At 41.4% G+C, this 12,843-nt stretch overlaps 1 protein-coding gene across 1 annotated transcript in view; it reads right to left on the bottom strand.

Annotated features, from left to right (window-relative positions):
• Positions 1 to 3,950: 3,950 nt before the first annotated feature.
• Positions 3,951 to 12,843, bottom strand: part of LOC309551875 (G-protein coupled receptor family C group 6 member A-like) — a 69,659-nt gene continuing 60,766 nt past the window's right edge. Inside the window, exon 6 of the mRNA XM_082252589.1 lies at positions 3,951 to 4,952. Within this exon, the coding sequence (XP_082108715.1) occupies positions 3,970 to 4,952 (983 nt within the window). The 3' untranslated portion in view covers positions 3,951 to 3,969. The remainder of the gene's footprint in view (positions 4,953 to 12,843) is intronic.

Raw genomic sequence — 12,843 nt, 5'->3', positions numbered from 1 at the left:
CCTACCATACCTCTAGCCATCAAAAACTAAGTTTTTTGCTGTCAGTTCAAACCATGTGAGCTAATTTTTTGAAGCCTATACAGGCCGACACTTACGGCTCTGTGTACTGTGAATGCCTACCATACCTCTAGCCATCAAAAACTAAGTTTTTTGCTGTCATGTTCAAACCATGTGAGCTAATTTTTGGAGCCTATACAGGCCGACACTTACGGTTCAGTGTACTGTGAACGCCTAGCATACCTCTAGCCATCAAAAACTACATTTTGTGCTGTCAGTTCAAACCATGTAAGCTAATTTTTGGAGCCTATACAGGCCGACACTTACGTTTCTGTATACTGTGAACGCCTACCATACCTCTAGTCCTCAAAAACTAAGTTTTTTGCTGTCAGTTCAAACCATGTGAGCTAATTTTTGGAGCCTATACAGGCCGACACTTACGGTTCTGTGTACTGTGAACGCCTACCATACCTCTAGCCATCAAAAACTACATTTTTTGCTGTCAGTTCAAACCATGTGAGCTAATTTTTGGAGCCTATACAGGTTGACACTTACGGTTCTGTATACTGTGAATGCCTACCATACCTCTAGCCATCAAAAACTAAGTTTTTGCTGTCAGTTCAAACCATGTGAGCTAATTTTTGGAGCCTATACAGGCCGACACTTACGGTTCTGTGTACTGTGAACGCCTACCATACCTCTAGCCATCAAAAACTAAGTTTTTTGCTGTCAGTTCAAACCATGTGAGCTGATTTTTGGAGCCTATACAGGCCGACACTTACGGGTCTGTGTACTGTGAACGCCTACCATACCTCTAGCCATCAAAAACTACACTTTTTGCTGTCAGTTCAAACCATGTAAACTAATTTTTGGAGCCTATACAGGCCGACACTTACGTTTCTGTATACTGTGAACACCTACCATACCTCTAGCCATCAAAAACTACGTTTTTTGCTGTCAGTTCAAACCATTTGAGCTAATTTTTTCAGCCTATACAGGCCGACACTTACTTCTGTATACTGTTTGAATGCCTAATGTACCTTCAGCCACAGAATACTACGTACTTAGCTGTCAGGTAAACCCATGTGGGCTAATTTTTGGGGCCTATACAGGCCAACACTTACTTCTGTATCCTGTGAATGCCTAATGTACCTTCAGCCACAGAATACTACATTCTTAGCTGTCAGGTAAACCCATGTGGGCTATTTTTTGGTGCCTTTTATGGCCGACACTTACTTCTGTTACCTGTGAATGCCTAATGTACCTTCAGCCACAGAATACTACGTTCTTAGCTGTCAGGTAAATGCATGTGGGCTAATTTTTGGGGCCTGGAATGGCCGACACTTACTTCTTTATCCTGAGAATGCCTAATTTTTCAGACTGGAAATGAAAAACAATAGGTCTGTAAAGGTTCCCCCAAATTGTGGAATGGATGCGGACCCATTTTACAGATGTGTGAATGGACCCTATATGTATTAGACAATGTATTTACCGGCTGCTGTCAGTTCTGGCTGATTTATGAAAAAAAAAATATTTTTTGCTGTAAAAAAAAAAAAAAAAAAAATTTAGGGCAACTTTTTCAATTGCAATACTTCTGTTATGACATCGTCCATGTGCTGGGACTATTTGTGCAATGCTAGTACGTCTTATGTGGCTGCAAATATGACCTAAAGGTTTTTAAAGCTCGCCTCCCATTAAAGTCAATGGGGCCCGCCGGGAACTCGCGGTTCGCGGACTTTTGAGAAAATTTGCGCGGCTGGCGTTCGCGAACCGCCCCGGCCGATGTTCGTCCATCACTATTGATAAATGTAAAGTTTTGCACTTGGGGGCTAAGAATATGCATGCATCATACATTCTAGGCGGAGTAGAACTGGGGGCATCCATAGCGGAGAAGGATCTGGGTGTTCTGGTAGATCATAAGCTTAATAATAGCATGCAATGCCAAGCTGCGGTTTCCAAAGCAAGCAAAGTCCTTTCTTGTATTAACAGAGGCATGGACTCCAGAGAGAGAGATATCATGTTGTCCCTGTACAAATCATTAGTAAGACCTCATCTGTAATATGCAGTTCAGTTTTGGCCACCAGTTCTTAAAAAGGATATCGGGGAACTGGAGAAAGTGCAGAAAAGGGCAACCAAACTGATAAGAGGCATGGAGGAGCTCAGCATTTAGAAAAGATTAGAGGAACTGAATGTATTCTCTCTTGAGAAGAGGAGTTTAAGGGGGGATATGATCAAAATGTATAAATACATAAGGGGTCCATATAGTGAACTTGGTGTTGAGTTGTTCACTTTAAGGTCAACACAGAGGACAAGAGGGCACTCTTTATGTCTAGAGGAAAAATGATTTCGTCTCCAAATACGGAAAGTTTTCTTCAACGTAAGAGTTGTGAAAATGTGGAATAGACTCCCTTCAGAGGGGGTTCTGGCTAGCTCACTAGATTGCTTTAAAAAAGGCCTGGATTCTTTCCTGGGTGTACCTATTATAAGTGGGTACTAATATTTATAGGTAAAGTTGATCCAGGGAATATCAGATTGCCTCTTAGGGAATCAGGAAGGGATTTTTTTTCCCCTGCTATAGCAAATTGGATCATGCTTTGCTGGGGTTTTTTCGCCTTCCTTTGGATCAAGTGTGTGTATAGGATTGTGTATATGGGATTGTATGGTTGGGTTTTCATTACTTTTTTTTTTTTATTTCTTTTGTTTTTTATTGGTTTAGCAAGATGGACTTGTGTCTTTTTTCAACCTGACTAACTATGTAACTTTGTAACCACTTCCAATCATCCCATTCCATCCCCCCTCCACCACAGCTGCCAATCATCCCATCCTCCCACCACCATTGCCACTGATCCCATCCCAAACCAACCCAACCACCACTGCTGCCACTGATCCTATCCCCACCCAACCACCACTGCTGCCACTGATTCCATCCCCCACCCCCACCACTGCCACTCATCCCAAGGGCGTAACTACAGGGGTTGCAATTGCAATGGCCCATGTGTTTCCCTGTACACCTGGATAGGGGGGGGCAGCATACAGAGGAACAAATCCCATCAATTTTCCTCCTGCAGCCACTAAAAGACAGCTTCTCCTCCTCTCCCTCCCATAGGCATTCAGAGGCTGCTGGAGAAAAATGAGGGGGATTTGTTCCTCTATATGTTTTCCTCGCCGCTTCTCCTATCTAGGTCCTACTGCCCTCAGGCCCAGGTATCAGTGGGAAGGGCAATGACCAGGGTTCAGGGAGGCCCTTGATGGTTTCTTGCAGCGGGGACCTGAAGGTTCTAGTTACCCCTCTGATGGGCACTGAGAGGCGTGACCAGATATGCTTGATTTTGACCTGAAAAGAAGCTTGTGATAGGTATTTGTTTTTTCGAAAATGAGCCAGTAGGCCGGCTAATTTTTTTTTTTTTGGACTTTACTATAACTTTAGGCAAGCATACAATATAGTTATTTTCTGTTTTTTGTCTGTATAGATACATTTTCTTCTCTACTTATTACTAGATATATTTATTTTCCCAAAGAACGGCTGATACAGGCCCCAAACTGTGTATCTACCTATCCTTCTTTCCTTATTACTAGATGTTTTTATTTTCCCAAAGAAGGGCTGAAACAATCCCCAAACTGTGTATCTATCTATCTATCTATCTATCTATCTATCTATCTATCTATCTATCTATCTATCTATCTATCTATCTATCTCCAACATATTAAATAGTCAAATAAAAGTGACAATAGACAGTTGTAGCACTTTTATTTTTTACTTTTTCTTTGGAAAGCAAAGGCACCTATACAATTCAAATTAAATCATGAATAAAATAAACACAGTTATCAATTAATGTAGCCCTAAAATGCTTCTATAAAAAAAAAGTGTATACAATTAATAACTCAGTGATACATTGATTCAAGTTTTAAATTCCGGTCACCACTAAGGACCACTCAAAAAAAAAAAAAAAAAAAGAAAAATGTAAATTGTGCTCATGTAGTTCTTTGGATTTCATTAGCTGGTGGATTTGGTTCAGACACATTATTTATGCACACGGAAAAAATTCTGGCTTTAGCCTTGAAAAATCCAACCGTGCTGCTGTTTTCACTGACACTGTCAGTTTGTTTGAATAATATAATAAAACACACTGGTAAAAGGTGGCATCCTGTGACACCAAAGATAGAAGAAAGAATAGCGACTATTTGTACCGCTGAAAGGTACATGCCCCTGGTGTTCTTATAGACAGGGATAAAAAGAATCCACACAAACATGTAGACAAGCATGCTGAATGTGATACTTCGGGCCTCGTTGTATTTCTCTGGCAGTTTCCTTCCCTTATAAGCAAGAAGGAAGCAAGTTAAGGCAAGCAACCCAATGTACCCTAACATGATACCAAAGGCTGCATAAGATCCTTCATCACAATACTTGATGAGGAGCTGAGGTATGGTGTTATCGGTCATGGAAGAGGGGCTTTTCAAAATGAGCCACACTAAACAAATAAAAACCTGACCACCAGTTAATACAGCCACGACAATGATTGAGCGCTGGCGAGTGAAGTTACCTATCCGCTTGCCCTTTTTTGCTGACTCAAAAGCTATGAGGATCAAGATAGATTTAATTAGGATGCAGTTGACAGCAATCGTGAAGCTAATGCCATACAACGGCTGTCTAATCAGGCAGACTAGGGGATTTGGCTCTCCAATGAAGAACCAAATGCTTGCTGAGCTAAATATTAACGACACTATCAGGAGGTAGGCGTAATGACCACCTGCTGCCTTAACAGAGGAATTGTTAGCATTTTTCACAAAGAGAATTCCTATAAATAGTAGGACTGCAATTCCAAATGATGCAAAAGTCAACAAAGTTACAGCAAATGGGTCCTTCCACTCCAGATATTGAACTGTTTTATTTTCACACCATGAGCTTCCAGTTGGTGACCACTGATGGGAGGGACACGCAAAGCATTCAGCCATGTCTGGAAAAAGAAATGATAAAAAAAATACATTTTTGTTATTATTTGCATGCAGTTTGCAAATGGAAATTCACTGCCAAGTGCAACCATTGGAACCTAAAGCAAAGATGACCATACTGTGTCCATTCCTGTTGAAGCTGAGATAGGTGGTGCTGGTGTGTTGGAATGTACAATGGCCAGGACATTGTAAGTAGCAAACATTACAACTATTGTTCACCAGCCCTTAGGTTTACCAACGTATGGTAACTATACTTTCAAAAAAATATAGCAAATAGAAAAAAAGAATTAAGTAATACATACAATTGTTACACAAGCGTGTTGTATAACCTAATTTAATATGGTAACCTTGAGGCACTTTGTACACAAACTGTAATTTCCTGTTTGTGTGATTGGATCGTTTATTTTCCAGAAGTCTGCACTAAGATGCAAGTCATGTTTTAGGCATCTCTGCAATATAAATTAAAATTTTGATGAGATACTCCCCAAAAGGTTAATCACATCTGCAGGAATGCAGATACTGCAGCTTTCCTCATTAATACCAAGAAAGTGCATCGGCTGCTTATTAATGAAACAGTCAAAATAAGTATGCGATCAGTTTGATAGAGTTGGGCCGAACACCCCTCCCCCGGTTTGGTTAGCACCAGAACATGTAAAACGTTCAGACCTGAGCTGTGAACTCTAATAAAGTCTATGGGACCCGAACATGAAAAATTTATGAAGGCTTATATGCAAGTTAATGGCCAAAAAAGGGAATGGGGGCCTGGTACTACCTTGGGGGACAAGTTTCAATGCAATATTTTTTTTGCTAAAAATAATTTTACAGGAGCAGTGATTTTAATCATGCCTAAAGTGAAACAATAAAAATAAAAAATTCCTTTAAATATAGTAACTAGGGGGGGTCCCTTAGTCTGCCTGGAAAGTGGCACATCGGTACCATGTATAGAACCTGTTGCAGAAAAACTGCCATTTATAAGGGAAAAAGGACATTTAAATTGCCAGAAATACAATACCATTGTCAGCAATAAAAAACCCAATGCCAAGATTAAAAAAGAAATTGCGTGGGGTCTCCCTCAAAATCTCTACAAGACTCTTATCCAAGCATACAGCCGGCAGGTCAGGAAATAGGGGGACGAGCAAGCACTCCCATCTCCTGATCCATCCCAGGCCCCATGACCTTAACATGGGGGGTGCTTTGGGATGGGGGGCTCTGTCCCCCACCCCAAAGAACCTTGTTCCCATATTGATAGAGACAAGGGCCACTTCCCAACAATCCTGAGCTGTGTTTGTGGGGGGTCTGTTGACAGGGGGCTTTTGGGAATCTGGAAGACTCTGCCTCCCCACTACAAAGCACATTGTGTCCATGTTGATGGGGGCAAGAGCCTCTTACCGACAACCCTGTTGAGGTCATGTGGCCTGGTATGGTTCAGGAGGGGGAAGGGCAATGGCTTATTTCCCCCCCCCCTTTTTTTTTTTTTTACTTAAAATCCATACCAGAACAAAATGAATGACTCATTCATTGTTTTCAGGACACAGCAGCCAGCTTCCCGACCCGCTTCTTAACAACCAACTATTCACTATGCTTTGCCCATTCAGGGCTTAGGATGCACTGTGCAGCACGTAGTGCATTGTGGGGCCCTCAGCGGGTGAACATCCTGTCTGGTGACCCATAAATTTGGGTGTTCGCCAAACGGGCGATGTTCAGGCCGATGCTCGGTCCGAACTGCTCACCCAACACTAAAGTCTGATGAAACAAAGAGCTATTTCTTCACAGAAACAAAAGGTAGCATTCTACTACACTTAAAATCCCTGCAATGTGCATTGATGACCAAACTTTAATATTAATAAGAGTATACACATACTGTGTATGTATGTATGTATGTATGTATGTATGTATATACAGGTGCATCTCAAAAAATTAGAATACTGTATCATCAAAAAGTAAATTTATATTAATATATTTCAAGCATTTCTTTCTTTTAATTTTGATGATTAGGGCCTACAGTTAGTGAAAACCCAAAATGCAGTATCTCAGAAAATTAGATTATTACATATGACCAATAAAAAAAAAGAAGTTTAAATACAGAAATCTTGGCTTACTTAAAAGTATGTTCATATACAGTATAGTATACACTCAATACTTGGTCTGGGCTCTTTTTGCATGAATTACTGCATCAATGCGGTGTGGCATGGAGGTGATCAGCCTGTGGCACTGCTGATGTGTTATGGAAGCCCATGTTGCTTTGATAGCAGCCTTTAGCTCATCTGCATTGTTGGGTCTAGTGTTTCTCATCTTCCCCTTGACAATACCCCACAGATTCTCTATGGGGTTTAGGTCAGGCAAGTTTGCTGGCCAATCAAGCACAGTGATACCATGATGATTAATTCATGTATTGGTACTTTTGGCAGTGTGGACAGGTGCCAAGTACTGCTAGAAAATGAAATCAGCATTTAGATAAAGCTGGTCAGCAGAGGGAAGCATGAAGTGCTCTAGAATTTCCTGATAGAGGGCTGTGCTGACTTTGGACTTGATAAAACACAGTGGACCATCACCAGCAGATGACATGGCTCCCCAAATCAGCTGTGGAAAATGTTATATTTCATTTAGAAATCAAGGTCCCAGAGTCTGGAGGAAGAGTGGGGAGGCACAGAATCCAAGTTGTATGAGGTCCAGTGTGAAGTTTCCACAGTCAGTGATGATTTGGGGAGTCATGTCATCTGCTGGTGTTGGTCCACTGTGTTTTAGCAAGTCCAAAGGTGTCTGTCCAGCTGCATAACGCAAGTGCACTATTTTATTATTAATTTTATACGTGATTAATATAGCGCCAACAGTTTGCGCAGCGCTTTACAACGTGAGGGCAGAAATTCAATTCAATACAGGAGGAAAAGGAGAGCCACACTATCTTAAGGCGTATCTCTGTTCAGTTTGAGGTGAGAGGCTAGCACCCCCGAGGGGGTTAAGGAGTAAGAAGCACCCCCACAAATATTTGGTGTAAGGTGGAATAACGAAGATAATAAGAAGAAACACTGCATGTGCGAGTCACATGATTTGGATATTATTTGGACACTATAAGCACCTTCTTTTCACTTATAAGCACTTTATAGATACTTACCTGGATTTGTTTGTAATTTACGAGCACTTGTCACTTTATTCACCATTAATGCAATTTTAAAGTATTATTTTATTGTCTACTCAGCACCAGAACACTTTATTTATATATACATGTATTTCGGTAGTACTGTCACCATTACTGTTATGTAATTTACTTATTTTAAGTACATAATAATTGTGGAATGATTTTTGGATACTATAACATTTTTTACATATTGAGTTAATTATCACTATTGAGTGAATATCATCTTTCCCTGAAGCGCGATACCCCCCCCCCCTTCATTAATTTGTTCATACACTGTCTGGTTCACAGAACGGGTATACGCAGCTTTAAGGGGTATAAGGAATCCTCAAGACAGCGCGAGACTCATACTATTACCTATTTCAATACAGGAGGAATTAGAGGTCCCTGCTCGTTAGAGCTTACAATCTTGAAGGGAAGGTCAAGTGAAACAAATGGGAATAACTGTGGGGAATGAGCTTATGGAGAAAATGAAAATACAGCCGTTAGGTGCTGGTAGGATAGGCTTCTCTGAAGAGGAGGGTTTTCAGGGAACGTCTAAAAGCTAATAGAGTAGGAGATAGTTGGACAGGTTGGGGGAAGGAGTTCCAAAGAAATGGAGAGGCTCTGGAAAATTCCTGGAGGCGAGCATGGGAGGAGGTGACGAGGGAGCTACAGAGCAGGAGGTCTTGAGAGTAACAAAAAGAACGATTAGGTTGGTATTTTAAGACTGGGCTAGTGATGTAGCTGGGGCCTAAGTTGTGGATAGCTTTGTAAGTTGTTGTTAGTATTTTGAATTGAATTCATTGGGTGAGTGGAAGTCAGTGGAGGGACTGACAGAGGAGTAGCAGACACTGAGTGATTGGTAAGGTGGATGAGTCTTGCCACAGCATTCATGATGGATTGAAGGGGGATAGCCTATGTAAAGGTAAGCCAATGAGAAGGGAGTTGCAGTAATAGAGTCGAGAGATGACCAGGGAGTGAGTTAAGAGCTTTGTTGTGTCATTGGTTAGAAAGGGGGGGAATTTTGGAGATGTTGCGGAGGTTGAGGTGGCCAGATTTGGACAGTGATTGGATGTGGGGCTTAAAGGAGAGTTCAGAGTCCAGGACTACACCTAGGACCTTGGCATGTGGGGATGGGGTGATAGTTGTGCCATCGATTTTGACAGAGAGATTAGGGGAGGGAGCATGTATGGAGGAAAAATTATAAGTTTGGTTCTGGATAGATTTAGTTTGAGGATGAGGTGTGACATCCAGACTGATATATCTGCTAGTAAATTAGTGAGTGGGGTAGAGAAATAGATTTGGGTGTCGTCAATGTAGAGATGATATTGGAAACCATGGGAGGCTATCAGCTGACCCAGAGAGGAGGTGTAGATTGAAAATAGGAGAGGTCCAAGAACAGAACCTTAGGGGACCCCAACAGAGAAAGGAAGAAGAAAGAGAAGGGAGAGGAGGAAGTAGAATTGTAAGTAATGCTAAAGGTGCGGTTGGATAAGTAGGAAGAGAACCAGCAAAGAGTTCAGTCACGGAGACCAAAGGCGTGGAGTTTTTTGAGGGGGAGGGGGTGGTCAACCGTATCAAAGGCAGCAGAAAGGTCCAGGAGTAGGAGTACAGAATAATGTCTGTTGGATTTGGCCATTAGTAGATCATTTGTTAGTTTTAGGAGAGCAGTTTCTGTGTCGTGTTGAGGACCAAATCCAGACTGAAGGGGATCAAGAAGGCTATTCTCAGCAAGGTGGTCGCTTAGTTAGTTGTAGATCAGAGGTTCGAGGAGTTTGATAGAAAGGAGAGCAAGGAAATGGGACATAGGTTGTTAAGATTGGTTGGGTCCTGTGAGCACTTTTTAAGTATGGGGCAGACTAGTGCATGTTTTAGAGAGTTGGGGAAGATGAGGCAAAGATTGAAAATGTGGGTTAGTGAGTGTAGAATAGAGGCAGAGGGTGACCGTAGCATTAGCGAGGGAATAGGATCCAGAGGGCAGCTGGTTGGCTGGATGTTAGCAAGTAGCTTAGCAACTTCATTTATAGTGGTGGGGTTGAAGGAGGGAAGTTATAAAGCAGTACCTGTGGACATGAAGTGTGAAGTGTAGAGGGTATCTGAACAGCAGAGATCTCCTCACGAATTGTATCAATCTTTAGTTTGAAGTGATTGGCGATCTCCTGGGCAGTGAGTGAGTTAGTGGGTGGAGGCAGTGGAGGATGAAGTAGAGAGTTGAAGGTAGAGAAGAGTTGACGGGAACGGGATGAAAAGTTGTTAATAAGAGTGATAAAATACGTCTGCTTGGCACTTGAGCTTGAAGTCATGAACTGATGGCCGGACATTCTCCTGGTAGAGTGCAGAATTCATGATTCCAATTATGGCAAGCTGTCCAGGTTCTGAAGCTGCAAAGCAGCCCCAGACAATCACACTACCATCACCATGTTTGACTGTTGCTATGATGTTTTTTATGAAATGCTGTGTTAGTTTTAACCCAGATGTAACAGGATGCACACCTTCCAAAAAGTTCAACTTTTGTTTCATCATTCCACAAAATATTTGCCTGCAAGTCTTAGGGATAATCAAGATGTTTTTTGGTCAGCTTTTCGGTCAGCAGTGGCTTTGGCCTTAAAACTCTTCCAAGTGATGCCATTTTGCCCAGTCTCCTTATTGTTAAATCATGAACATTGACCTTAACTGAGGCAAGTGAGGCCAGTTCTTTAAATGTTATTCTGGGTTCTGGATGAGTCGTCGTCGTACTCTTGGAGTAAGTTTGGTAGGCCGGCCACTCTTTGGAAGGTTCACCACTGTTGCAGGTTTTCCCCATTTGTGGATAGAGGCTATAACCATAGCTCGCTGGAGTCCCAAAGCCTAAGAATTGGCTTTATAACCCTCTTCAGACTGATACATGTCAATTTGTTTCTCTTCTGTTCTTAAACTTCTTTAGATTGCAGCATGATGTGATGTTTTTTGAGATCTTTTAGCATGCTTCGCTTTGTCAGACCGCTTCTATTTAAGTGATTTCTTCATTCAACAGGTCTGGCAGTAATCAGGCCTGATTGTGGCAAGTGAAATTTAACTCCTCAATTTAGCTTTCCAAATAATGTGCTTAATCACAGTTCATTCAGGATTTAGAAAGGGGAGGGGGGGGGTTAAATTACTTTTTCACATGGCTAGGCAGGTTTGGGCTGTTTTTTCCCCTTAATGAATGAAATCATCATTTAAAAACTGCATTTTGTGTTTACTTGGGTTGGGTCATCTTTGTGTAATATTAAAATGTCTGTCAAGAGACGGACGCCTCTCGGAAAAGACAGTAATTGGGTTATCGCTTCTCAGCCTTTTGGCTAAGAGCAAGGGAAGTATCTGTTCTTATCAGTGATCCAGTGGGGGTGCTGTGCTATCATATGACCTGACCAAGGTTGGGTGGTGGCTAAGCAAACCTGCTGGAGTGATGGGGGCTTAGAAGGTTAGCACCGGTTGGATCAGAAACCGGGGCGCTCACAGGCAGTTGGGGCATGGGAGTAATTCCCCCTGGGAAAGCTTGAAGAGCCCATTAAATGCTGATTTGAGTGGTCTACCTTGTCTGGCCATGGGCTGGGATGTCAGAGAGTCCATGGTGTCTGTGCCCTCTGGGAGTGGTGACCCCAGAGGTGCTCTTAGTAACACTTGGGTGTGTGACCCCAATGTGTGAACCGACACATTGTCACAGCTCCAAAAACGTTTTAAGCACTGCGCCTTTTAGGGCTTTGCCTTTTGGCTAAAGTCCAGGGCATTTTTTGTTACCAGGCCTCAGGGCCCAGTCAGTGCACCATGCAAGGCCGTTTATTTATTTATTTTCTCCCGCATTTGTCACCTTCATTTATGTGTGTGTGTGTTTTTTTTTTACTAAGATGAAGGGTGTGAGTCCTCGGGCTCGGGCGCTTTTGATTATGCTGGGACAGCAGCAGTCCCAGTGTAATCAGCAGACTTCAATAGTCCCTTTGACAACTGGTCCCTTATACTTTCAGGGGATGTAAATTCTTTAGAAATGTTTTTTTTTTTTTTTTTAAATGAGAAAAACAACATTAATCAAAATATATAATTGTTTCAAGAGCTCTGCTCTTCAGTATATATTTATATATATATTTATTGGGTCAGCTTTAAAAATCCAATACAAACGGCTTATTCTACACATTGTATGTGCTTTAGGGTACTTTCACAATGGTTTACATCAAAACTGCCAGTAAAAAGCCTATGCGTTAATGAAGCGTTTTTGCTTTTCTTTTGCAGTGTTTGCAGTATGTGCACTTCCCATTCATTTCAATAAGGAGGAGTGCTTTTGGTACAGTTTTTTTAACTGAACAAACATGCTCCAATAATGCTGCAAGCATGATTTTTTTACAGTGCAAGGAAGCGCAATGCCCCTGTATATAAACATTTATTGCGAAGCATTTTCTTGAGCTTTTTTAGGCCCTATTTAATGCAAAAGCACTTCAAAAATTTGTATGAAAGCAGCTTTAGAGCTCTTTCTGGTAAAGTCTGTTTAACTTGCTGAAAAAGGCAGGGAGGTTAAATAGAATTGAATCAATACAAAACTACCTTAAGTGGGTATTCTACAAGCCTCTATATTTAATATAATAAAAATATAGAAAATCAAGCACATAAGCAAGGCCAAATACCACAGTTTAATGAGGAACACTGCAGCAATTATTCATATACAGCTATTCATATTCCTAATTAACCTTAACTATGAAATAATGATGTAAGCTGTAATTATATGAGCCCTCTGATTCCTCTTGTATTGAATTGTATTGCAACTGTTTTAT

The sequence above is a fragment of the Pelophylax lessonae genome, assembly GCF_965119305.1.
Source record: "Pelophylax lessonae genome assembly, chromosome: 3".
In the NCBI taxonomy this organism is placed as follows: domain Eukaryota; kingdom Metazoa; phylum Chordata; class Amphibia; order Anura; family Ranidae; genus Pelophylax; species Pelophylax lessonae.
Note: the sequence above shows the minus strand (reverse complement) of the source record. Positions and strands in the feature narration are given on the sequence as shown.